The following is a 26887-nucleotide window of genomic DNA, read 5'->3' as shown; positions in this document are numbered from 1 at the left end:
AGTAATCAACATTGGTATAGTACTTTAAAGTACTCAAGGTATTTTTCATGAGTATTATCATATTTAGTTCTATAGCAATCCTGTAAGGTTGGTATAGTTCTCATTTTATATGAGTGGAGAATTATGGCTAAGAAAAATAATTCTATAACTTGCCCAAGTTTATCGTGCTAGTACATGGCTTAGCTGGAACCAACCTAATCTTTAGACCTCAAGTTCCTCTCACTCCACAAATTACTTGACCTCCTTTTGTATGCTTTCAAAAAGGTGTGTTGAAGAACCTAGTTCTCTCTAGGAGTTTATAATTCAAGATAGACAAGAACAGAAATAAAGTTTCATAATCAGTTAACATTTGCTTATATGGAGCTTATCATATGACACTAACATTTGCTCATATGACACTAAGAAAAAGTCACTGATTCACTAACATCATTTAGATAGAAATGTAATACATATTTTCAGGTGGCAAGAAAGCTAGAGTCATGACATTAAAATTTTGTATGCTGGGGCAAATTCTAATAAATATACCTCTTTGCCTGGCTATATCATAATCACTTATAAAAAAATGGGGGGTGGGAAATGGCAACAAAATTAGAGGTGTATAGGTCTTTCAGGACTCCACCATGGCACGGTAACTCCAAAATATTTTTATGTGTGTGTTTTTTAACTACACTTGCACATATATATATGTATATGTATATATGCATATATATGTATATTTATATATGTGTATACACACACACACACACACACACACACACACACACACACACACACACACACACACACACACACACACACACACACACACACACACACCCCAGGTGTTTTTGTCCTATCTTCGTTTCTAGCATAGGGAAGATAGAGACAAATGAAATTAATTAACTGACTGGTTGGAATATAGTAATGAATCAATAGATAGATAAACTTTACAAACATTTTAATCTAAACAACTTTTTATTTTAATTTAGTGTTAGGTTTATTTATTTTATAGAAGATGTCTAGGATACATAGGTATCTTCTATGTCAGGAAGATTGTATTGCTTAGTGCAAAGGGCATAGCTTTGGAGTCTTAGAAATTTGACCTTACCCTACCTCTTTCTACCATTATAACTTTAGCCAAGTTTCTTAATCTTAACTCTGTGCTAGTGACCAGAACAGAGATTCTCAATAATATACAATAGTGGTTATATTATAAAAGCAATGATGAACTCCCATGGCCTAAAGAGACTAAACTTGTTCTCCTTGACCATTCTAAATTTCCAATTAATAGTTGTAGCTTAGCCTTAAAGTAGAAATCCTTCATGGGAAATCAAAAAGTCAATCCAGTTGTTTCTAATCAACAAACAGCTTATCAAAGATTTGAGTTAGAAACTTCTAACCTAGCTTTTTATGATATTTCCCATTAAAGTAGTAGCCATATTCAGACTGATTGAGGGTTCATCTCTGTTGCTAAAATTTTGATTCAAATTGGAACCAAGGATCTGAATAAAAAATTATTTGAAGCCAATACGACATTCCTCTGATAAGCCAGGCTGCACTAATTATTTACTTTAAATTGAATCAGGACTTAGGAAAAAGGCATATGAATATACAGGCAATGATACAGTCAAGATATACTGAAGCCTCCTAGGCAAAACCCTGTTGTAATACCTGAACTTCTGTTTATATTTAGGGCTGAGCATATGACCCCATTCTGGCATAAGCTATGGTAAACCATCACAGTACCATGTCTCATTACTGTAAATGAACCTGAATTTGGGAGGCAGATAATCTAGGAGTAGAGATGAATAGTTTTGCAAAGGTTTATAATCTGGTCCTATTGTAGCGCTTGGCTGTCACCAAATCTTTAGGCCTGAATTTATAAATATTAATATGTATTTTGCCATCAGCTAATCCTTTTACTCATTTGCATCATCTTTGGTCTCTTATGACATCCTACCTAACAATTTCTAGGTGATTCATAAGGTGATAGATATGGTTAGGTAAGTGAATAAAACTATCTGTGGGGATGCTTCAAATTTTTTAAAACTCAGATTTAGTGGCATGTAATTTACATTAGAATAAAATTCACCTTTTTAAATGTACAGTTATTCATTTTCTTTCCTTTGTTTTTATTTTCAAAAATGTAAGCCACAACATGTTAAGGTAGCAAGAATTTCCTGACAATTTTCCCAGAATCTAACAGGACTAGGATAATAAGAAATCAAACTGTTCTAATACTTGCTGCAGCAATATTCCCTGCCCCGCAGCTGGATTACAGTATGGTACTGTTTTCTGTATTACTGTCTGTGAGCCAAGACAGGCAGCTTTTCAAGGTGTTGAGGGATTGTGCAGAGGAAAGAAATAATGGTACCATATGCAACTGGAGGCATTATCAAACGTGCTGTATTTAATACTAGACACTAGATTGCAAAAAGGACATGTTGTCTGGGTAAGTCATTTTTGATACAGAATACCACAGAATGACAAGCTTTCTTGCCAACTAAGTTTAATAATGAATATAATACCTAATATTATTTACCACACCATGTTAAGTACTTTACACATATTTCTTTAATACTGACAAGATCCCTTTGAAGTAGGGACTAATTATCAAACCCATTCTACAAAGGAAGAGAAACAGTCATCCTGAGATTTAAGTAACTACCAGACCAGGGTCACTCAGCTGGCAAATGTTTGAGTTATGGTTTGACTTCAGCTATGGTTTTGATCACTGGGCTTCATTTCGCCAGACCCTAGGAAACTCACCTTGGAGAAAAGCAGAAGTCTTTGTGGAGCTTTACAGAAGGGAAAAAACATATCTATTCTCTTCTAATAGGAGCATTACTATCCTTGTAACTATCAACTTCTCTTCCTCTTTAGAAAATGGAAGATCAAAGACAGATACGAAAAAAATTGCTCAAAAGGAACTAAAAAAGTACCTGTTAACTTTATATTTATATATATATATATATATATATATATAATCATAATCACCTTAAAATGCTCAGCAGCATAATATCTATATCAAACTTAACAACTAAGGACAACATGGCATCTCTTTAATGGAAAATCTGAGATGCATCACAGGATGTACTTTTTTGTGGAAGGGTCTTGAGTGAAAGTCCCATAGGTTGGTTAAAGTTTATAAAACAGTAAAACATGATTTCTCAAAATGTGATCTATCTGCCAACCTCTTTTATTAGTATTGCCTGCAACACTTATTAAAATACAGATTCCTGCTGACCAAATGAGAGTACCTAGAGATGGCCCGTAATGCTTTAAGAACTGGCATATGAGAGCAAAAATGAGTTACTTCTTTTTTTTTTTTTTAATTGTGCCAGAGGTTAGAACTGGAACAAACTAGTAAATGGTAAAGGAAAGTAGTTTGAGCTCAAATGGAAGGAAATTTTGTAGCAATTATAGCAACCCAAAATTGGATTTTTTTATACTTTGAAGGTTTCTATCACAAACAGGTATGATGTCAAGAATGTTGTAAGAGAATACTTATATTGAGTAGGATATTGGACTATGTGACCTTAAAGATTCCTTTGAGCCAGGATTCTCCACCTCTCTTAGTGCAGTGTGCTAAGACAATGAGTAATGTGAAGTTTCTATTTCCCATTTTCTCCTCTTTGGCTAACAATATGAAATGATAGTGGTATGTATGCTTTTGCTAGGTAACAGTAAAAATGAAGAAATTCAGAGAGCTGCATTCCCAAGGGCACATTGCACAGGTTAATATGTACTGTTTTCATTCAGTTTATTTCCAGGACTACTTGCCTCTTATTCCCTCTTGCCTTACTCATCTTCCAACCCAAATTCCTCAAATGTTAATGTGTAACATATTCTTGTACCACTTGAAACATGCTTTCTGTCTGTTTAGGCCTCTTCAGAATAACCCTTCACCCCTACCTTCTGACTTTACTGTTTTTTTTTTAAACTTTCATTCAGCAAACACTTATTGTACATCTATTCTATGCCAATAATTAATTAGGTATTGGGAATATAATCCCCATCCCTAGAGAACGCAAAGTTTCAGTATTTTAGTCGATAGTAGACAGAGTAAAAAAAAATCAAGTATAATAAAATGTGTTATAAAAGATGTGTACAAGGTGCTATGAAAGTTAAGATAATGGCACCAAATGAAGCCTTAAGGCTGAGGCTGCCTTCGAGGAGGTGGTGATTTTTCAGCTGTCTTAAAGGATGAGTATGAGTTTACTATTAGCTGGACAAGTGAAGATTTTTCTGTGCATAAATAACAGACACCTGTTATTAACATTGTTATTAAAGAAGTTTGTCAATCAATCCCACCATCTAATTGCTCCCTTTTCCTCCCCCATTTATACAATTGAGGTTGGGGTTTGTTACGGGCCCCCAATTTTTAGGTAGGAAGCAGTCTACAGGAAGCCAAGAAGGTTGGTGGTGAAGTGGAAGGGGTATCCCAAAAAGTGGAGATTTGAGAGCCAGAGTAAATTAGATACTAGACTAATAGAAAGGAACTGTTTGACTTCTTTCTGAAAGCATCTTTATAATCCATTTTTGAATTTATACTATATAGATATATTGAAATACCCTATTTAAAAACAAAATAGAAACAAAAAGAAATTCTGAAACAAATCCTTACATTATAAAGAATTAGTTCCTATTTTAAAAATTAAGTGAAAGATTTAAAATAGTAATATCCCACTTCCTCAGTCTATCTGAATTGTGAATCAATTTACAAAATATACTTTATTTGCAACCTGTTCTGGCATAATTATTACATATATTTATTTAGTTTGACATATTTTTATATAAATACAATCTTTTTGTTGTGCTGCTGATTCTAAACCCAAATTGCTCAAATTTGATTTGATTTCTCCTTAATAGAATTATTTAATATATTTTTTATAGAGACAACTGCCTGTTGCTATTATTTTTATTAGAATGATAATGCTTAGATTTCCTTTAATAAGTAGTTTAGCATGGCATATTGTAGTCAGCAAGCTACAGCCCACAGGCCAAATCCAGTTTGCAACCTATTTTGGTATGACTTGTGAATTAAGAATGGGTTTTTTAAATGGTTGGAAAAAAATCAAAAGATGAGTAATATTTCATGACACACAAAAAGTATATTTAGGTTTCTATTATATTTAGGTTTTATAAAATATATTCCAATAATTCCAGCTGAAATATTAGAGATACTATCAAGCATGTTATTTGACAGATGGGAAGATTAAGCTGAAAATTGATGAAGGGATTTTTATAAAACTTTTTCAAAGTTTTTTAATTAGGTGGTAACAATTCAGAAATTTGTGACTCATGTTTTCTGATTTTAAATTGAGTATTCTTTCTACTGTATCATACTGCATCTTTATTTTAAAATATCTTTCCTAATTGTAAAGAAAATCACTCATTAGAAGGTATAAATTAATTGATAGTATCAATTTGAGTCTTAATAAAGTATTAACTGACAGAAAATATTTCTAACATGATTTCCCCTAATGCAATTTCTTTCTATTATAACATTCCAGTTAAATATTTTATGAGATGCCCAATGTAAAATTTTTATTAACAGATAATGAGGCAAATTTTCAATAAATTGTAGGAGTTTTCTTGGTTTATTCAAACATTTTATGACAGCTTGATTTATAATAATATAATTAAATTTATTTTCAAATATTTTTTATTTAAGATTTTTTTATCTATTGAATTTAACATTGTAGTATTCAATATATAAGTCATTTCACCTGCCATAGGTATGGTAAAGTTTCCTTCACTATATCATACACATCTATAATAGAATTTTCTTTCTATTTCAAAAAATGCTTACAGAGTTAATCAGTTTTCCCCCTTACCATTGTTATTTATGATCTGAACTTATACATTTGTTGCAGTACTTCTTTATCTATCAGATTTATCTGGAATTGATTTTTGGTTCTTTCCAAAATAAGAAATCACTTCTCATGCTACATGTGAAAAAAACTATGCAAAGATGCACTTAATTATTTACTGTAATAACAATTGCTTTTCTCATGTTTCTGTTTGCGTATTATTTATTCCTGAATGACAACAAACTAACACTGAACAATATTTCTGCTTCCATAATGCTCACTAAATGTAACGTTCACAATACTTATACTGTAAAACATACTGTTCCCTCACACTCCTCTTTAATTTTATATAATTAACAACTTCCTTTTTCTGTTGTTTCAGTTAAAGGATCAAGAAAGTTAAGTCTGCCAACAGATCTTAAGGCTGATCTTGGTATGGTAGGCAAAAGCCAACAATTTTAAGTTTTCTTACATTCATTTGGCTGAACATTTTAACCAACCAGTCCATGAATAACAAGTTTCCTAGATGGCAGTGTTTAATGGCTTTCCAAAAGCCTTTCTTAAAAATCACCATACAGTTCTGTTGGCAGCATTCAACATTTTGTTTGTTAATCATTTTACAAAATTATGTTTCATAAATCATTACACACCAAGGTATATAATGTTTTCGGGTTTTTGTTTTTTATCATGAGAATGGTTTTAAACATTAACTAGTCATGCATATGGACCCTTGTGACTGTAACCATGTAAATGAACATCACTTTTTCTGGAACTATTTTTCCCATTTTGTATATTAATATCATTTAGAATTAATGCTATTTAACAACAACAACAACAAAGTCCGATACATAAAAGAATAGAGTTCTCTCCATTTAAGAAAGTTATAGAAGATTTTATTCACTTTTAGTTTATTTTTTGTGGTGGTTAAGGGCTTATTCATAATTCTAGCTCTGAAATAAATAGGCTTTCATAAATTTTTCTTTCAGAACTTTTATCTGCTTGTGCCAAGAGTTTTTTTTTCTGAAATTTAATTGAATTACTTTTATTTTCATCTCCTTTATTCTGACTTAAAGTCATAGCATTAAATCCTACTAATGTCATGGTTGAAATAAGAAAAATACAATAATTAGTCTTTGCATTATTTTTTAGTGTACAAAGCTGTTTCACATACATTATTTTATTTGACTTTCTTAGCAACTCTTTAAGATAGTTATTATTGTTCCCAGTCTTTTTTTTCAGAGTAGAAACTGACGTTATATTGTTAATAAATTGTAGAATTAAGATTTTAACCTAGATCACAGAACATAATACCCAAAGTTTATGGAGCATATTCACATACCTCATCTCATTGTATCTAAATTAAATAACTTTTAGTCAAATAGTTTGTTACATTCAAAATCTGATTACATATCATCTTAGACGAATTTGATTAAATTGGAAAATTATGTTATTGTATTTTTAAATGCAAAGCACTAACATATTTAGTATTATTATTAGTTTAATATTAACAAAATTGTTATGAAGTTAATTAGTATTTTGCCAATGTAATTGATGTCAGAGGAAGAATCAACATTCTAGTTCCATTTATTGACCTGCTACTACATGTCAGACATTATGCTACATAATTTGTACAAATTATCCGAGATAGATCAGTAATATTGTTCCCACTTTACAAATAAATTAAGGCTATGAAAAATTCAAATTTGTCTAAGGTCATACAACTATAGCAAAACTGAATTTAAATCAGGTATATATCATTGCAAAACTTATAATCTTGTAATTACCTATCATTTTGTATAGCATGTACTGTGACAAATGTCAAATGAAGACTAAAGAATGAGAATGCTTTTCTCTAGAAAAATATGCATTCTGATATTTATTCACATAATTTCCACATATCATAATTTCTTTCCTAGAATGTTGAAAAGGAATAATAAAAAAAAATAGAAGATTCTCAGCCCACTTCCATATTTATTGGAAGTAGCAAAGAAAGCTCTTAGTTTTAATTCTAATCTGGAGGTCAGTTAGGCATGATTGTTATTAATAAACATATTAATAAACAATTCCTAAAACTGTCAGTCGCCAATTATCTCCTTCCCAGTTGCTCCATTCTATTTTTACACATACTTTAGACAAAGATGATTATGAAAACTCACATATATAAAAGATAAAATAGTCAAGTGCTTATCACTTTACTAAAGGATTTTTTGCAATTAAAAGTATTCACAATAAAATTTCATTAAATCCCTATTTCTAAGTATGTTGTCAATGTAATTTCATTTTTAAAACTTGTTTCCCACAAATCTCCAGAAAAAAAATTGTAAGGATTCTGAAAGAGGATAAATGTCTTTATGTATGTAAATTCTTCCAATGTAAAACTTTGCTGTAAAATATATCCTGGGTTGCTTGTAACATGGTTTCAGGAAGAATATTCTTCAGTGGTGTATAACCCTTTAGTGAAGGAGGAAAATGTGTAAGAAGCTATTGTAGTACACCAAATAAGGACCAAAGTAGGATAACAACAGTGAAAATGAAGAGGTGTTACCATGGGAGACTTTACAACTGGGATTGGGAACAGTGAGGGAACAGGGCTGGTAAGGCATAAGGAAATAGGGGGAGTCAAGGATGACTACAGAGTGCAGAAAATGGAGAATACCATTCTCATGGAGAATACCTGGTTTGAGAGGAAAGGAAAATGAGTTTGAGTTGCTCAGGGACATTCATGTTAACCACTCAGTGAGCAATTAGAAATGTAGGACTGTTTACCATATAGCACAGGGAATAATATTCAAAATCTTACAATAACCTATAATGAAAAATAATCTGAAAAAAATATATGTATATATCATTTTGCTGTACACCTAAAACTAACACAAATTGTAAGTCAACTATACTTCAATTAAAAAAATAAGGAAAAAAAAGAAATGTAGGGCTAGAGTGTGGAGGGGAAATCTCAAGCCCAAAGTAATAGATAACAGTCATCTGTGTAAAGGTATTAGTGACTGTGTATATGAGCTGTTCACTGAAGACAAAGGAAAGATGACAACGTGTTGGAGAGCTTTGGGTACTAATGTAATAACTTCTTTGTTACAAAAATCCTTATCTGGAGTGGCAGTATAACAGTAAAAGTAAAATAATAGTAATAACAGTAAAAACCTCATACGTTGGACAGTTATGCAATTAGAACCCTCAAGTTGTTAGCCTTTTATGAAGTAGTTACCAGAATCATGGTAAATTGCTTTATTCCCTAACATTTTAACATTCAGTGAAAAACTATCTTGTTTCTCAATTTTTAACAAAAAATACAGACATTTCTCTTTCTTAATAAAGACTTTGAATTAATGACCTAAAAATGAATTGATAATTCAAACCCTGAATGCACATAATCCAGGGGCTGGCACAACATTATGAATATAGTGTTATATATGCATTATAGAATACTGTAAATGAAACACAGGCCCCCGTGAACCCTTAAAAATATCTACTACAGGATGGCCTCCAGCCAATGAAAAGATGCGTGGAGAGGCCATGGTCAAAGGACAAGTAGTGATAATTTAATTTATTTAATTGTAAAACTAAAGTTAAATGACAGTGGCAAATATTATTATAAAATAAAATGTAAACATAAAATCCATAATGATATAGAAATACCTTAACTTTTATTTTTTCGAGAGGGAAAAGAGAGGTTAAAGTTGCTAACAAGAGTTAGTATTTCTATAGCTAAGTGTGGTGGTTAATCGGTGATGAACTGAGAGCAAAGATAAGCAGAGGAAGAGGAATTATACTTAATTTCACCTTTCACAAGGGGAAATAAATTGACATTATGCATATATAGCAATTCAAGAAGAATTAAAATTATATCTTCAAGATAACCACTAAAAAAATTAATACCCCAAATAAATCAGGCAAAGGATAATACATATAAAAAAGAAAATAAGAAAATACAGGCCATATAGTGAAAGAAGCTACAGAAACTAGAGAAGGAAAAAGAAGAAGGAAGAGGAAGAAGGGGGGAAGAGGAGGAGGAGAAGGAAGAGGAAGATGAAATAATCTACATAAAACTTGCAGAATGGAACACAGCCTGTTCCTGTTGACTGACCAGAGTCTTCAAATTCTACACTCTGAGCCTGTCAGGACTGCCCTGACCCCAGCTTTCTAACCTTTAAAAACACCAAAAATATTGTCCCTGAAACAATTTTTACTGGAGCCAGTTGCCGTGCCATACTCAGATTGCCCATAGCCACAATACCCACAAAGTTCCCACCTATAAGAGGAATAGGAGCCAGTGGGTGAAACCTCATGCACTCCAGGAGCACAGTGGAGACATCACAGGTAGGGATAGAGCTCTCGAGCATGATCACACTGTCCTTTGCAGGAGTTGGAAAGATGGGGTTTGGACGCTAACCCTGGTAACCTTGAGAATTAATCATGCAGCCACTTTTGTGAAGTGGTCCCCTCTAAAGAACAAATTTGCTGTGGAGAGTGAAAAACAATTCATTTCTGTCTGTCACTTGGATATAAAAATGACGAGTGGGTAAGCAAGCACATTAAAAAGCCAGTTCATTCACTGTCCTTAGTTTGGACCGGTATCTCCGTGTTTTGCTGACAGCAGGATCATGTGACTTCAAATGCAGAGTGCTTCTACATACAATTAAAAAGTGGATGAAAAGCCAACCAGCATGCCATGGAGCAGCAAGATGCATTTTGGTTAACTGATGTCACAGTTTGGTGGCACTGGAGGCTGGGTCCCTGATTCAACTTCTCTACCACTGGGAGCCTGAGTAAGCACCACATGCAGTCCTGATGTCTCAAATAGTGTTCAGGTTGCAATCTGAAAACAGAGTTCCTGTCACTCCTGAGTGTATTATTTGTCTCAGAGAACAGTGGTGTTGTAGCTCCTGGCCAAGAATGCTGCCCAGTGCTTTTTAACTAAGATGACCATGGCTGCTTGACCTTAGTCTCCAAACTAGACTTTCCAAAACACAGCATGCAGCACATGTTAGCCATGGAACACTTCCACAACATAGACAAGAGTCACAATCAAGGACCATAATACAGCCTCAGAGATGGTACACCAGAATAGCATCACTCAAGTACCTATTTGCAAGATAGACAAGCAAGATGATCAGAAATTTTGCCCTATAGGAATCAATGGAGCCATGATGATTTGGGATTTCAAGACCTTAGAGTCCTCCACCCAGGGCCTTCAACTAATATGAAGCTGAGTGAACCTCTATGATCTAGCATGACAGACTACAACTGACTGCAGCTCTGTTTGTAACTTGCAAGATGGTGAGGAAAGCCAACCACAAGGAAACACTAAAAATGCATATGCCGATATCATTTGAGTGTTGTTTGAATATAACTGGTGAAAATGTTGGATTTTTAAACAGTCTTTTAAAGTTTTTAATCTATTTTTTTGTACGTTTGGTTTTTGGCTGTTTCATTCCATTCTAGACCAAAGCTTCTCTTTAAGCAGTTCATTATGGAAAATTGTCACATTAACTTAAGAAGGGGGTTAGTATGTAAATTGTCTCCCAGAAAATTAAGTAAAAATACTAAATGTGTTTTTTTAAATGACAGAACTATAATGAAATGTCTCTGTCAATAGACATAAAAAGTGAATTACTTTACTTACAAGAAAAAGGCTTTCAGCATGTATAGCAAAACAAAATTCACAAGAGAGACATCTAAAGCAAAGTGATTCAAAGGCTAGTAGTAGGACATATAAGACAACTACTAGCAAAAATAAAACAGGAATTATGATGTTAATATCAGCTGAGTTCAAGGCAAAATACATTAAATTAGAAAAGTGCTGATATTTATAGTGCAGAAATGTACCATCTACAATGAAACTGTTCACAAATTTTAATAAACCAAATAATGTAGGATAATAATTACATTTCTTACAGTTCTTGATGTACAAGAAACATTAAACAGAAATGTGATAACCATAAGAGATTCTAACATAATTTAATGACAACTCAAGGAGGCAAAAAGTAAGAAAAACCATATGGGAACAAAGAAACATAATTTACTTGGAAGATTTATTTAATATATCCTGAGCTTTATACCTTGAAAATGTGTTATAATTTCAAGTGCCCACTGAAAAACTTATAAAAGTTAAACCAATGTTAAAACCACAAAGAAGACCTTAATATGTAAAAGTAGAATCTTACAAACCACATTTTTAAATCAAATTAATGACCTAAGAAATTAAAACAAAAAAATAGAGAAAACAACAACAACCCCTACCACCTGCATGATTTTAAAACCCTCAAACAATTCTTGGGCCTGGTTTCTGACTTACTAGGTGAGTAGCTAGCTCTTTTTTCTTTTTCTTTTTTTTTTTTTTTTTGGCCGTGCCGTGCATTTTACAGGATCTCAGTCCCCTGACCAAGGATCGAACCCAGGCCCACAGCAGTGAAAGCACCAAGTCATGACCACTGGACCGACAGGATTTCCCACTAGCTTTTTTTTCATAGCTCCTGCAATATCATGGATCAAGAACTCTGAAAATTATAGACTTAAAGATCTGGAAACTAGTGGAAAGCAACTATAAAACTACTTACCCAGAGTAGAGAACAAAGAAGGGGGAGCTGGAGAAAAAATTCCAGACTACATAAAAAAAAATCTCGTGCTAAAAGAGACAAAAGTTAAGTACTACAATAGTTCATTCTATATGAAATTAATTTTATTAAAAGAATAACAAAGACTTATTTTAAAGACTTTTAGGATACTCAAAGGGAGCAATGAAACAATTTTTTAGAAGATTATGAAGCTAAAACAAGCACAAATGAAAAAGCCAATTAAGAATTGGATAACAATGGATGAACAAATAGAGACTATTAATAAAGAAATAGAAATTATAAAAAGGAACTAAGTAGAAATTCTGGAGCTAAAAATTACAAAGGCTAAAGTGAAAAATTCACCAGAAAGGTTTAACAGCAGATTTGAGCTGGCAGAAGAAAGTGGCCAATTGAAATTATCAACTCAGAGGAGCAAAAAAATATGAAAGAAAATGAACAAAGGTTAAGTGACTTGTGAGACACCATTGAGTATGCCAGTATATTATGGGAGTACCAGAAGAAGAGAAGGAGAAAAAAGGGAAGAAAGAATATTTGAGGAAATGGCTGAAAACATCCCAAACTTGAGGAAAGATGTGAATCTCTACAGCCAAGAAAGTCAATGAGCTCCAAATGTGAAAAACTCAAAGAGACCCACACTGGGACACATTACAATCAAACTTTACACAGAGAATCTTAAAAGCAGCAAGAGAGAAGCGACTCATCATGTATAAGGGCTCCTCAATAAGATTAAAAGCCAGTTGCACATCAGAAACCATAAAAGCCAAAATGCAGTAAAATGACATATTTAAAGTGCTGAAAGAAAAGAAAAATGTCGACAAAGAATTCTATAACTGGCAAAATTTTCCTTCAAAACTGAAAGAGAAATTAAGACATTCCCAGATAAACAAAAGCAAAGAGAGTTTATCACTAGTAGACACCCCCCCACACACACACACAAGAAATACTAACGGGAGTCTGCCGGCTGAAGTGAAAAGACACTAGACAGTAACTTGAAGCCATTTAAGGAAATAAAGAACACTGGTAAAGGTAACTAAATAGGCAGATACAAAAGCCAGTATTATTATATTTTTCTTAACCCCTCTATTTTGTTTCCTACATGACTTAAGAGACAAATGTATAAAACTGTTATAAATCTTTTTTAATGGGCATGCAATGTATAAAGATACTAAGGCAACAACAACATAAGGGGAGGTGAGGGAGCTCTATAAGAGCTGAGTTTTGTATGCTATTGAAGCTAAGTTGGTATCAATTCAAAATAGATTGTTATAAATTTATGATGTTAATTATAATCACCAGAATAACCATTTGAAAATAACTAAAAAATACACAGAAAAGGAAATGTGGAGGGATAAAAAAGGTATATTAGAAAAAAAAATGAATCAAAAAAGAAGGCAGTATTGGAGCAATTCAGAAAGATATTTTTTGAAAACAAATATAAAAATGGCAGAAGTGCTTCTTTATTAGTAATTATTTTTTTAAAGTAATTACTTTAAATGGATTAAACTCACCATTTAAAAGTCAAATTGGCAGACTAAAAAGTATATAAGATCCAACTATACAAGAGACTCATTTTAGATTAAAAAAACAAATATATTAAAATTAAAATGATAGAAAATGATATTCCATGCAAATAGTAAACAAAGCTTGGGTGGCAATATTAATACTAACAGACAAAGTAGACTTTAAGTCAAAAACTAACAAAGAAGGACATTATATATTGATAAAGGCATCAATTCAGTGAGAAGATAAAACAATTGTAAATAAATATGCACCAAACAGCAGAGTCCCAAATATATGAATCAAACATTAACAGAATTGAAGGGAGAATTAGACAATTCTACAATAATAGTTGGAGAATTCAATAGGCTGCTTTCAATGAGGATAGAAAATTTACACAGGTGATCAAAAAAGAGGATGTGAATAACACTGTAAACCAATTAGTCCTAATAGACATATATAAAGTACTCTACACAATAATAGTAGAAGACATATTCTTCTCAAGGGCTCATGGAACACTGTCCAGGACAGGACATATTTTAGGCCACAAAACAAGACTCAGTAAATTTAAGAAGATTAAAATCATACAAAGTTTTCTCTTTAACCACAATGGAAAGAAACTAGAAGTCAGAAATAAAGCTGGAAGGCTTCCCTGGTGGCGCAGTGGTTGAGAATCTGCCTGCCAATGCAGGGGACACGGGTTCGAGCCCTGGTCTGGGAAGATCCCACATGCCACGGAGCAACTAGGCCTGTGAGCCACAACTACTGAGCCTGCACGTCTGGAGCCTGTGCTCCGCAACGAGAGGCCGCGACAGTGAGGCCCGCGCACCGTGATGAAGAGTGGCTCCCGCTTGCCGCAACTAGAGAAAGCCCTTGCACAGAAACGAAGACGCAACACAGCCAAAAATAAATAAATTAATTAATTTTTAAAAAGGAAAAGAAAAGAAATAAAGCTGGAAAATTCATAAAACTTGGAAATTAAATAGAACACTCTTAAACAACTAATGGATCAAAGAGGAAATTAAAAGGGAAATTGGAGATACTTTGAGACGAATGAAAACAAACAACTAAATCTATAGGTTACACCGTAGACACATCTCAGAGGAAAATTATAGTTATAAATGCCTATATTAAAAAGAAGAAGGCTCCTATTTACAATAGCCAGGACATGGAAGCAACCTCAGTGTCCATCGACAGATGAATGGATAAAGAAGATGCGGCACATATGTACAATGGAATATTACTCAGCCATAAAAAGAAACAAAATTGAGTTATTTGTAGTGAGGTGGATAGACCTAGAGTCTGTCATACAGAGTGAAGTAAGTCAGAAAGAGAAAAACAAATACCGTATGCTAATACATATATATGGAATCTAAAAAAAAAAAAAATGGTTATGAAGAACCTAGGGGCAGGACAGGAATAAAGATGCAGACGTAGAGAATGGACTTGAGGACATGGGGAGGGGGAAGGGTAAGCTGGGATGAAGTGAGAGAGTGGCATGGACTTATATATACTACTAAATGTAAAATAGATAGCTAGGGGGAAGCAGCTGTATAGCACAGGGAGATCAGCTCAGTGCTTTGTGACCACCTAGAGGGGTGGGATAGGGAGGGTGGGAGGGATACACAAGAGGGAGGAGATATGGGGATATATGTATATGTATAACTGATTCACTTTGTTATAAAGCAGAAACTAACACACCATTGTAAAGCAATTTTACTCCAATAAAGATGTTAAAAAGAAAAAAGAAGAAAGCTCTCAGAACAATAATCCAACTCTACACCTTAACAAACTAGAAAAGATCAGCCAATTAAACCCAAAGCTAGCAGAGTAAGAAAAAAAATAAAGATGAAAGAAAATAAAATAGATAATGGAAAATCAATAATCAAGCCATAAGTTGACTCTGAAAAGATCAACAAATTGACAAACCCTCACCTAGACTAAGAAAAAAAAAGAGAATACAAACAGTTATAATCAGGAATAAAAGTGGGTACATTACTATCAACCTTACAGAAGTTAGAGGATTATAAGAGAATACTATGAACAACTGTATGCCAACATTAGATAATCTAGATGAAATAGGCAAATTCCTAGAAATACATGAATTACCAAAACTGACTTAAGAAGAAAGAAAATCTGAGCTTAGCTATTCAATGTCAAGTAAGGACATTGAATCAGTACTCAGAAACCTCCTGACAAAGAAAAGTCCAGGATGAGATGGCTTCACTGGTGAATTCTACCAAATATGTAAAGAAGAATTAACACGTATCCTTATCAAACTCTTGCAAAAAAATAGAAGAGGGAACCTTTCCTAATGCATTCTATGAACCAGCATTACTCTGATTACAAACCTAGACAAAGAACACCCAAGATAATAAAATTAAAGACCAATATCCCTTATGAATATACATGCAAATACTCTCAAAGTATTAGCAAACAAAATCCAACAGCATATTAAAAGGATTATATACCATAATCAAGTGAGATTTATCTCAGAAATACAAGAGTGGTTCAACAGAAGAAAATTAAAAAGGTAAAAAAACCACACTAACAGAATGAAGGAAAAATCCCACACATGATCATCTCAATTGGTGCAGAAAAAGGATTTGACAAAATTGAATACCGTTTCATGATTCAAAAAAAAAAAACCACACAAAACAAAAAAATTCAGAAAACTAGAAATAGAAGGGAACGTCCTTAAACTGATAAAAGTCATTCATGATAAGCCCACAGTCATTCTACTCAAGGGTGAAAGACTGAAAACTTTCTTCATTAAGATCAAGAACAAGACAAGGATGCCTTTGTTTACCACTTCTATTTTGTACTGGAAGTTCTAGCCAGAGATATTAAGCAAAATAAATAAGTAAAGAGCATCCAAATTAATAAAGAAGTAAAACTATCCCTGTGGCAGATGGCATGATCCTCTATACAGAAAATCCCAAAGAATCCACAAAAGAACTAGAACTAATAATTTAGCAAAGTTGCAGCGTATAAGATAAACACACAGAAATCAGCTGCATTTCTATACATCAGCAATGAAAATTTTGAAAAAGAAATTTTAAAAAATTCCATTTGTAAGTCTCCCAAATAATAAAATACCTAGAAATAAATTTAACCAAGGAGATGTAAAACTTGTACACTGAAAACTACAAAACATTGCTAAAAGAAATTAAAGAAGACCTATGTAAGTGAAAATACATCCCTTGTTCATGAATTGAAATGCTTAATATTGTTTAAGTCATACCCAAAACAATCTAACAGATTTAATGCAGTCACAGCCAAAATACCAATAGCCATTTTAAATAATGAAAAAGCTTATCCTAAAATTCATGTGGAAATGACAAAGCAAAAATAGACAAAACAATACTGAAAAAAGGAGAAAGTTGGAAGACTCACACTTCCCAATTTCAAAACTTCCTGCATAGGTACACATATCAAAACAGTGTGATATTGGCATAAAGATAGACATATAGATCGATGATAGAACTGAGAGTCCAGAAATAAAACCATACATCTATGACCAATTGATTTTTCAACAAGTTACCAGGACAATTCAGTGAGGTTTGGGGTGGGGGGCAGGGAATAGTCTCTTCAACAAATGATACTGAGACAACTGGAAATCCACATGCAAAATATTGGAGATGGACCACTACCTCATACCACTTCCAAAAAAAAAAAAAAAAAAAAAAATGGATCAATGACTTAACTTTAAGAGATAAAGCTAAAAAACTCTTAGAAGAAAACATAAGGGAAAATGTTCATGACACTGAATTTGGCGATGGATTCTCAAATATGACACCAAAAACACAAGCAACAAAAGAAAAATTGGACTTCAAAATTAAAAATTTTTGCACAAAGGACATTATCAAGAAAGTGAAAAGACCACCTACAGGGAAGATATTTACAAATCGTATGTCTGATAAGGTTCTACTATCCAATATTCAGAGAACTCCTAAAGTTCCATAACAAACAACTCAATTTAAAAATGGGAAAAAGAGTTATATAGATATTTCTCCAAAAAAGATATACAGACGGCCAATAAGCACATGAAAAGATCTTCAACTCACTAATCATCGGGGAAATGCAAATCAAAACCACAATGAAATATCACATACCCAATAGGTGGTGGCTACCATTAAAAAATAAAACCAGAAAATAATGTGTTGACGAGGATGTGGAGAAGTTAGAAACCTTGTGTACTGTTGGTGGGAATATGAAATTGTACAGCTGCCATGGAAAACACACATTATTGACAATAGCTAAAATATGGAAGCAACCTAATCCACAGTCTATCAGTGGATGAATGGATAAACAAAATATGTGTAAAACATACAGTGGAATTTGTTCAGCCTTAGAAAGGAAGGAAATTCTGACATACGCTACAACATGAATGAACCTTGAGGATACTATGCTAAGTAAACTAAGCCAGTCACAAAAAGAGAAAAATTGTATGATTCCAACTGTATGAGGTACCCAGAGTAGTCATATGTATAGATAAAGAAAGAATTGTGGTTGCCAGGAGCTGGGGGAGAGGGAAATGGGGAGTTATTTTTTAATGGGTAATGTGTTTCATTTTTACAAGGTGAAAAGAGTTCTGGAGATGGCTGGTGCACAGTACAAACGTGCTTAATACCACTGAGTTGTACACTTAAGATTGGTTAAGATGGTAAATTTTATGTGTATTTTACAATCTTAAAATATTTTATCTTAAAAAGGCATTACTGATTCATGCTACGTAGATGAACCTCAAAAACATTACATGAAGTGAAAGAAGCCAGACAAAAGGCCACATATTGTATGATTCCATTTATATGAAATATGCGGAATAAGTAAATCCTTAGAAACAGAGAGCAGATTGATGGTCATCAGTGGCTAGGGAAGAGTAGAGTGGGCAGTGACTGCTTAATGGGTCAGTGCTGTTTTTTGTGGTGATGAAAATGTTTTGGAGCTATATAGTGGTAGTTGTTGCACAACATTGTGAATGTACTAAATGCCACTGAACTGTACATTTTAAAATGGTTTTATATGAATTTCACCTCAATAAAAACTGTAGGAAAAAAATTTTTAAAACTGGTGAAATATGAATGAAGTCTAGAGTTCAGCCAATAGTAGTGCACCAAGGTGACACTGGGAAAGGAGAATGAGAAATTTATGTATTCTATTTGCTACTTTCCTCTAAATGTAAAATTATTCCAAAATGAAATATTTCCTTTAAAAAAAAATGGGCAAACTACTTGAAAAGACTCTTTGCCAAAGAAGATAGATGGCAAATAAGCACATGAAAAGATATTCAACATCATTAGCCACTAGAGGAATGCAAATTTAAACAAGAATGGAATGCCACTAAATACGCATTAGAATGGCTAAAATTAAGCATATTGGCAAAAACGAAGTGATGATGAGGATAACACAGATCAACTGAAACTCTCATACTCTGCTGGTGGGAATGCAAAATGGTATAAGCATTGTAGAAAAAAGATTGGCATTTTCTTATAAAGTTAAAACACAATTACTCTATTATCTAACAATCCCATTCCTGGGTACTTACTCTAGAGCAGCAGTCCCCAGCCTTTTTGGCACCAGGGACCGGTTTCGTGGAAACCGTGGGAAAAAACAATTTTTCCACAGATGAGGGGAGGGGATAGTTCAGGCAGTAATGCGAGGGATGGGGAGTAATGGGGAGTGGCAGATGAAGCTTCACTGGCTCGCCCACCGCTCACCTACTACTGTGTGGCCTGGTTCCTAACAGGCCATGGACTGGTACCTGGGGGTTGGGGACCCCTGTTCTACACAATGAAAAGTGATCTTCACTCAAAAATTTATATATAGATTTCATAGCAGCTTTAATTGTAATAGCCAAAAGCTAGAAACAACCCACATGTCCTTCAACTGGTGAATGGTTAAACAAAATGTGGCACCTTATACCATTAAATGCTATTCAGCAATAAAAGAGAACAAACTGTTGATATTCACAACTTGTATGGATCTCAAGATAATTGCACTGAGTGAAATAAAGCTGATCTTAAAAGGTTAAGTACTATATGAATCCATTTATATAGCAGTCTTGAAATAAAATTATAGAGCTGGAAAACTGATTAGTGTTTGCCAAAAGTTAGGAATGGGTGAGGGAAGGACTAGTGTGGCTATAAAGAAGTAACACGGGAGATCCTGTTGATGATGGAACAGTTCTGAATCTTGATTATAGTGGTAGTTCCCCAAATTGACACATGTGACAAAATTATTTGGAACTACACATACATACAAATAAGTACATCTAAAACTGACAAATTTGAGTAAGCTCTGTGAATTGTACAAATGTCATCTTGGTTTTGATTTTAAACTATAGTTATGCAAGATATTAGTGATGGGGAAATGGGTGAAGGGTACATGGAAACTCCCTGTACGCTTTTAAAAATAACATATATATATATATATATATATATTTTACTTTTTATACAATTTTTAAAGGTTATACCCAATTTAGTTATTACAAAATATTGGTTATATCCTCTGTGTTGTACAATACATCCTTGTAGCCTATAATACACCCAATAGTTTATAACACCCACTCCCCCACCCCTATGTTGCCCCTCCCACCTCCCCACTGGTAACCACTAGATTGTTCTCTGTATGAGAGTCTGCTTCCTTTTTGTTATATTCACTAGTTCGTTGTATTTTTTAGATTGCACATATAAGTGATACCATACAGTATTTGTCTTTGTCTGACTGACTTCATTTAGCAAATGCCCTCCAAGACAAACCATGTTGCAGCAAATGGCAAAATTTTTTTATGGCTGTGTAGTATTCCACTATGTGTGTGCATGGGTGTGTGTTTTATATATATATATATTTATATATATAACATCTTCCTTATCTATTCATCTGTCGATGGACACTTAAGTTGCTTCCATATCTTAGCAATTGTAAATAATGCTGCTGTGTACATTGGGGTGCATGTATCTTTTCAAATTAGTGTTTTGGGTTTTTTTTGGATATCTACCTAGGAGTGGAATTGCTCGTTCATATGGTAGTTCTATTTTTAGTTTTTTGAGAAACCCTCATGCCATTTTCCACAGTGGCTGCACCAATTTACATTCCCACTAACAGTGTATGAGGGTTCCCTTTTCATATTTTTAATATAATTAATGTTTTAAAGCAATTTTACATATTGCGTATTCCCCTTCCCTCCCCCCCCGAGAGCCTTCCCCACTCTTAACATCCTCCACCAGAACGGTACGTTTGTTATAACTGATGAACCTATATGAATACATCATCATCTCCCCAAATCCATAGTTTGCAACAGGGCTTACACTTGATGTTTTAACATATGTATAATGACATGTATCCATCATTATAATACATTACAGTGTAATACAGAATAGTTTTACTGCTCTGAAAATCTTGCATCACCCTGCTCATCCCTCCTTCCCCCTTAACTGCTAGCAACCACAGATCTTTTTACTGTCTCCATAATTTTGCCTTTTTGAGACTATCATACAGTTGGAATCACACAGTATGCAGTCTGTTCAGATTGACTTCCTTCCTTTAGTAATATGTAACTAAGTTTCCTTTATGTTATTTTCATGGCTTGATAGCTCATTTCTTTTCAGCACTGAATAATATTCCATTGTCTGGATGTACCACAGTTTATTTATCCATTCAGGCTTTTGTATGGACATAAGTTTAACCTCTTTGGGTAAATACCAAGGAGTATGATTGCTGATCATATGGTAAAATTATGTTTAGCTTTTTAAGAAACTAGCAAACTGTCTTTCCACGATCAATTTAACATTCCCACCATCAATGAGAGTTCCTGTTGTTACACATCCATTCTAGCATTTGGTGTTGACAGTGTCTTAGATTTTTGCCATTCTAATAGCTGTGTAGTGGTTTCTCATTCTTGTTTTGATTTGAAATTTAAAATATTTTTGTGTGGTCATTTGCCATCTATCTTCTGGTGTGGTATCTGTTTAGACCTTTTGCCCATTTTTTAGTCAGGTTGTTTTCTTTTTGTTGAATTTTAAGAGTTCTTTGTGTATTTTGGTTAACGGTCCTTTATCAGATATATATTTTGCAACCATTTTCTTCTAGTCTGCGGCTTGCCTTCTCATTTTCTTGATAATGTCTTTTACAATTTTAGTGAAGTCAAACTTACCAATCTTTCTTTCATGGATTGTGCCTTTGTGTTTGATAATGTCTTTTTAGATGTAACACCAAAGTCATCTACATTTTCTCCTATGTTCTCTTCTAGTAGTTTTACAATTTTGTATTTAACATTTAGGACTATGATCAATTTTGAGTTAACTTTTGTGAAGGGTGTAAAGTCTGTCTAGATTTGTTTTTTATGTATGTATATGTCTAGTTGTTCCAGTACCATTTGTTGAGAAGACTATCTTTTCTCCATTGTATTGCTTTTGCTCCTTTGTCAAGGATCAGTTAACTATATTTGTTGAATCTGTTTCTAGGCTATTTCATTCCAATGATATATTTATCTTTTTACCAATATCATCTGTCTTCACTACTTTAGGTTTATAATAAGTCTTAAAGTCAAGTAGCATCAGTCCTAAGACTTTGTTCTTCTCCTTTAGTATCCTATTGGGTATTCTAGGTCTTTCTCCTCTCCATATAAACTTTAGAATCAGTTTGTCAACATCCACAAAGTAACTTGCTGGAATTTTTATTGGGATTGTGTTGAATCTATAGATCAAGTTGGGAAGAAGTGATGGCTTGACAGTATTGAGCCCTCCTATCCATGAACATGGAATCTCTCTCCATTTATTTGTTCTTCAGTTTCTTTTATCAGTAAGGAATTTTTGTAATTTTATAGTTTTCTTCATATAGATCATGCACATATTTTGTTAGATTTATATAACATGCTTTGTTAGATTTATACCTAAGTATTTTATTTTTCAGGATACTAGTGTAAATGTTAATTGCTTTTAATTTCAAATTCTGTTGCTAGTATATAGGAAGGTTTTTGTCCCATGTGAATGCTTACCAAAGGGTGACCTCAGCTGGGGAGCATTTTAACACTCAAGTAGATAGAACGACCCATTCTGTGGATACCAGTCAGCTTCTTTCCCAGCCACCCTGTCATCGCCAAATGTGCTCATGAACAGAGTAACCATGGTCGCAGGGATGCAGGTTATGCAAAGGCTCAGCAACATGGACTTCCACTCACCAAGGTCATCTTGACTACAACCACTGTTGAGTGCCCATTATGACAACAGCAAAAATCAACACTGTCTCCAATATGGCACCATGTCTCAGGTGATCAGTTACCTGGTGGCAGGTTGATGACCCTGAACTTTCATCATGGAAGGAACAGCATGTTGTTCTTACTAGAATAGACACTTACACTGGATATGGATCTGCCTTCCCTGAATGGAATGCTTCTACTAGAACTATTATCCATGGGCTAACAGAATGCCTTATTATGATATTCTGCATAGCATTACTTTTCATCAAGGAACTCATTTCACAACAAATGAAGTATGGCATCGGGCCAATGCTTATGGGGGGCATTGGGCCAATGCTTATGGGGTCACTGGTCTAACAATGTTCCTCACCATCCTAAAGCAAATATATATATATATATATATATATATATATATATACACACACACACAGCTATTAATCTATTGATTAATGTTAGGGTGGTATATCTTTCTCTATCCGTTTACTTTTAATCTATATATGTATCCTTAAATTTCTTGTAGACAACATAAAGTTGGGTCCCTTTTTTTTTTTTTTTTAGCGGTACGCAGGCCTCTCACTGTTGTGGCCTCTCCCGCTGTGGAGCACAGTCTCCGGATGCGCAGGCTCAGCGGCCATGGCTCACGGGCCCAGCTGCTCTGCAGCATGTGGGATTCTCCCAGACCGGGGCACGAACCCATGTCCCCTGCATCGGCAGGCAGACTCTCAACCACTGTACCACCATGGAAGCCCTGGGTCCCATTTTTTGAATCACTTTGATAGTCTGTCTTTTAATTGATGTATTTAGACAATTGACATTTAAAGTGGTTATATAGTTGGAATAATGTCTACCACAGTTGTTACTTTCTATTCATTTCCCTTCTTCTTTGTTTCTGTTTTCTTCTTCCACTTATTTCTTCTTTTTGTGGTTTGAATTGGGCATTTTATATGATTCCTTTTCCTCTCCTTTCTTAGCTTATCAATTATACTTCTTTTTTACTTTTTTTTTTAGCAGTTGCCCTAAAGTTTGCAATATACATTTACAACAGATACAAGTCCACTTTTAAATAATACTGTACTGCTTCATGGATAGTGAAAGTATCTTATAATAACAAAATATTCCTAATTTCTCCCTCCTGTTACTTGTATTACTACTGCCATTCATTTCACTTATCCACAAGCTATACTGCTATCCTGTATATTTTTTGGGAACTTGGTGTGGTTATATATTTATTTCAAAATAAAAAGCAAAAAACTGTACCATTTCTAAAAAACACTGTGCCCTGGAACAAAAATCAATATCTAAAGAATAGAAAACAAATAGCACTTAATAACACAGGCATCCAGGCAATGATACCATGTCAACAGGAAAATATAGTCCATGATAAATGGAAAATACAATTGATAAAGACAAAATATCAGTCAGTAGAAACTGACCCAGAAGTGACACACAGGATAAAATTAGTGGACAAGGACATTAAATCAGCTATTGTAAATATACAGATGATCCTTGACTTACAATGGTTCAACTTACAGTTTTTCAACTTTATGATGATGCAAATGCAATACACATTCAGTAGAAACCATACTTCAAATTTTGAATTTTGATCTCTTCCCAGGCTAGAAATGTGCAGTACAATACTCTCTTGTGATGCTGGGCAGCAACAGTGAGCCACAGCTCCCAGTCAACCACATCATCATGAGGGTTAACAACTGATACACTTCTAATCATTCAGTGCCCATACTAACATTTTGTTTTTTACTGTCAGCATAGTATTCAATAAATTACATGAGATATTCAACACTTTATTATAAAATAGGCTTCGTGTTAAATTATTTTGCCCAACTGTAGGCTAATATAAGTGTTCTGAGCATATTTAAGGTAGGCTAGGCTAAGCTATGATGTTTGGTAGGTTAGGTGTATTAAATGCATTTTCGACATAGGATATATTCAATTTATGATGGCTTTATTGGGACTTAACCCCCTCATAACTCGAAGATCTATACTTCATATATTCAAGGAGATAGAGGAAAGCACCAGCATGTTAAGAAGAGACATGGAAAATATTAAAAAGACCTGAATTAAACTTCTAGAAGTGAAAAATACATATGAGATGAAATATACACTGGACGGGATTAACATCAGAATTGACACTGAAAAAGAAAACATTGCTGAAATCAAAGATTTACCATCCAAAATGACACAAAGGAAGAAAAAGACCAAAATCAGTGAACAGAGAATGAGCAATCTATTGTTCAACTTCAAGTTGCCTAATAAACATGCAATAGGATTCCTAGGAGAGGAAAGAAATGATGGGACAGAAAAAATGTTTGAAAAACTAATGCCAAAAATCTTTCTAATTTGATGAACATGTAAATCCACAGATCAAAAAAATTCAATGAACTTCAAGCATAAGAAACATGAAGAAAATTACGCCAAAGCACATCATAATCAAGTCATAAAAAACCAGCCAGCCAAAAAAATATATATATATATTAACATATAGAGGAACAAATAACAGCAGACTTCTCCTCAAATTATACAAGCTAGAAGACAGTGGAAGAACATATTTAAAGTACTGAAAGAAATTGTCAATCTACATTTCTATACTTGACAAAATATCATTGAAAAGTGAAGGTAAAATATATTACAGACCCAAAAGCTAAAAGAATCCAGCACTAGAAAATCAGCACTACAAGAAATATTATAGGAAGTCCTTCTGGAAAGAAAGGAAAATAATACCAGAGGGAAATCTAGATCTACACAGAAATGAAGAGCACTGGAAATGGTAAATGCATGAGTAAGTAAAAACAATTACTTACTTAGTTTGTAAATCTCTTTAAAAGATAATTGATGACTGGAAACACCCCAAATATTCATCAGCAGGTAAATAGTTAAGCAAATTGTGGCATATCCATACAGTCAAATACTCCTCAGCGATAAAAAGAAATGAGCTCTTAATACATACAACAACATGGTGGAATCTCAAACTAATCATAGTGAGTAAAAGAAGCCAGACAAAATCAAGTATAAGTTGTATGATGCTCTAATATAAAATTCTATGAAATGTAAATTAATGTATAGTAACAGAAAGTACATCAGTGGTTGTTGAGAGTAGAGCGCCAATAGGGAGAGGCAGGATAGAGGGATTACAAATAGAAATGAGAAAACTGACCAGAGGTGATGGATATATTTATTATTTTTACTGTGAGATTAAGAACAGATTAGTGGTTGTCAATTTTAAATATGTGCAGTATGTCAATTATATCTCAACCTGTGCTGAGGAATGTAATTGTCAAATAAGAATCTATCATCCAAGAGTGAAGGGGAGCAATGACTTGTTCAGACATCCAAAAATTAAGAGTTTACCATCTGTAGACTGTTAGCTTACATTTTAAGTTCTAGCCAATGAAATTATATAAAAGATATATTATGTATATGTATTCAAAAGAATGCAATAAAAAGTATTATACTTACAGGGGATAAAATTTTATACCTGAAATCTCAAGAGAATCAACTGAAAACTAATAAAAATAGAGTGAGTATTCAGTGATGTGGCTGATTACAGATTCATACCCCAGTAGTAAATAAACAAACATCAACTTTAAAATGGGGAAAACCACGTTTATAATGCTATCAAAAAGATAATATGTAGTAATAAACTTGAATCCATAGGATCTATGTGAAAATGATTTTAACCTCTATTAAAGAACATTTAAAGGACTTGAATTAATGATAAGACATACATTGCTTTCTTCCTTTTGGATAAGAAGACTTGAAATTGGTGTACATTTTATACTTTAGAAATA

At 33.6% G+C, this 26887-nt stretch overlaps 2 protein-coding genes and 1 pseudogene across 6 annotated transcripts in view; all 3 read left to right on the top strand.

The window, feature by feature from the left end:
- The window catches only part of SLC15A2 (solute carrier family 15 member 2), a 779020-nt gene that overhangs the window by 267191 nt on the left and 484942 nt on the right, over window positions 1–26887 (top strand). The window lies entirely within an intron of this gene.
- Window positions 1–26887, top strand: part of STXBP5L (syntaxin binding protein 5L) — a 361807-nt gene that overhangs the window by 298573 nt on the left and 36347 nt on the right. For 2 of the 5 annotated variants that reach the window (XM_033403323.2, XM_033403321.2), the window contains one exon: window positions 6178–6228. The exons of the other annotated variants lie outside the window; for them this stretch is intronic. In XM_033403323.2, the coding sequence (XP_033259214.1) occupies window positions 6178–6228 (51 nt within the window). The remainder of the gene's footprint in view (window positions 1–6177; window positions 6229–26887) is intronic. 5 annotated transcript variants of the gene reach the window in all.
- Window positions 6240–16593, top strand: LOC125964476 (actin-related protein 2/3 complex subunit 1A-like; annotated as a pseudogene).

This window comes from Orcinus orca, chromosome 5 (assembly GCF_937001465.1).
Source record: "Orcinus orca chromosome 5, mOrcOrc1.1, whole genome shotgun sequence".
In the NCBI taxonomy this organism is placed as follows: Eukaryota; Metazoa; Chordata; class Mammalia; order Artiodactyla; family Delphinidae; genus Orcinus; species Orcinus orca.
This window is presented reverse-complemented; position numbering and strand designations above follow the sequence as displayed.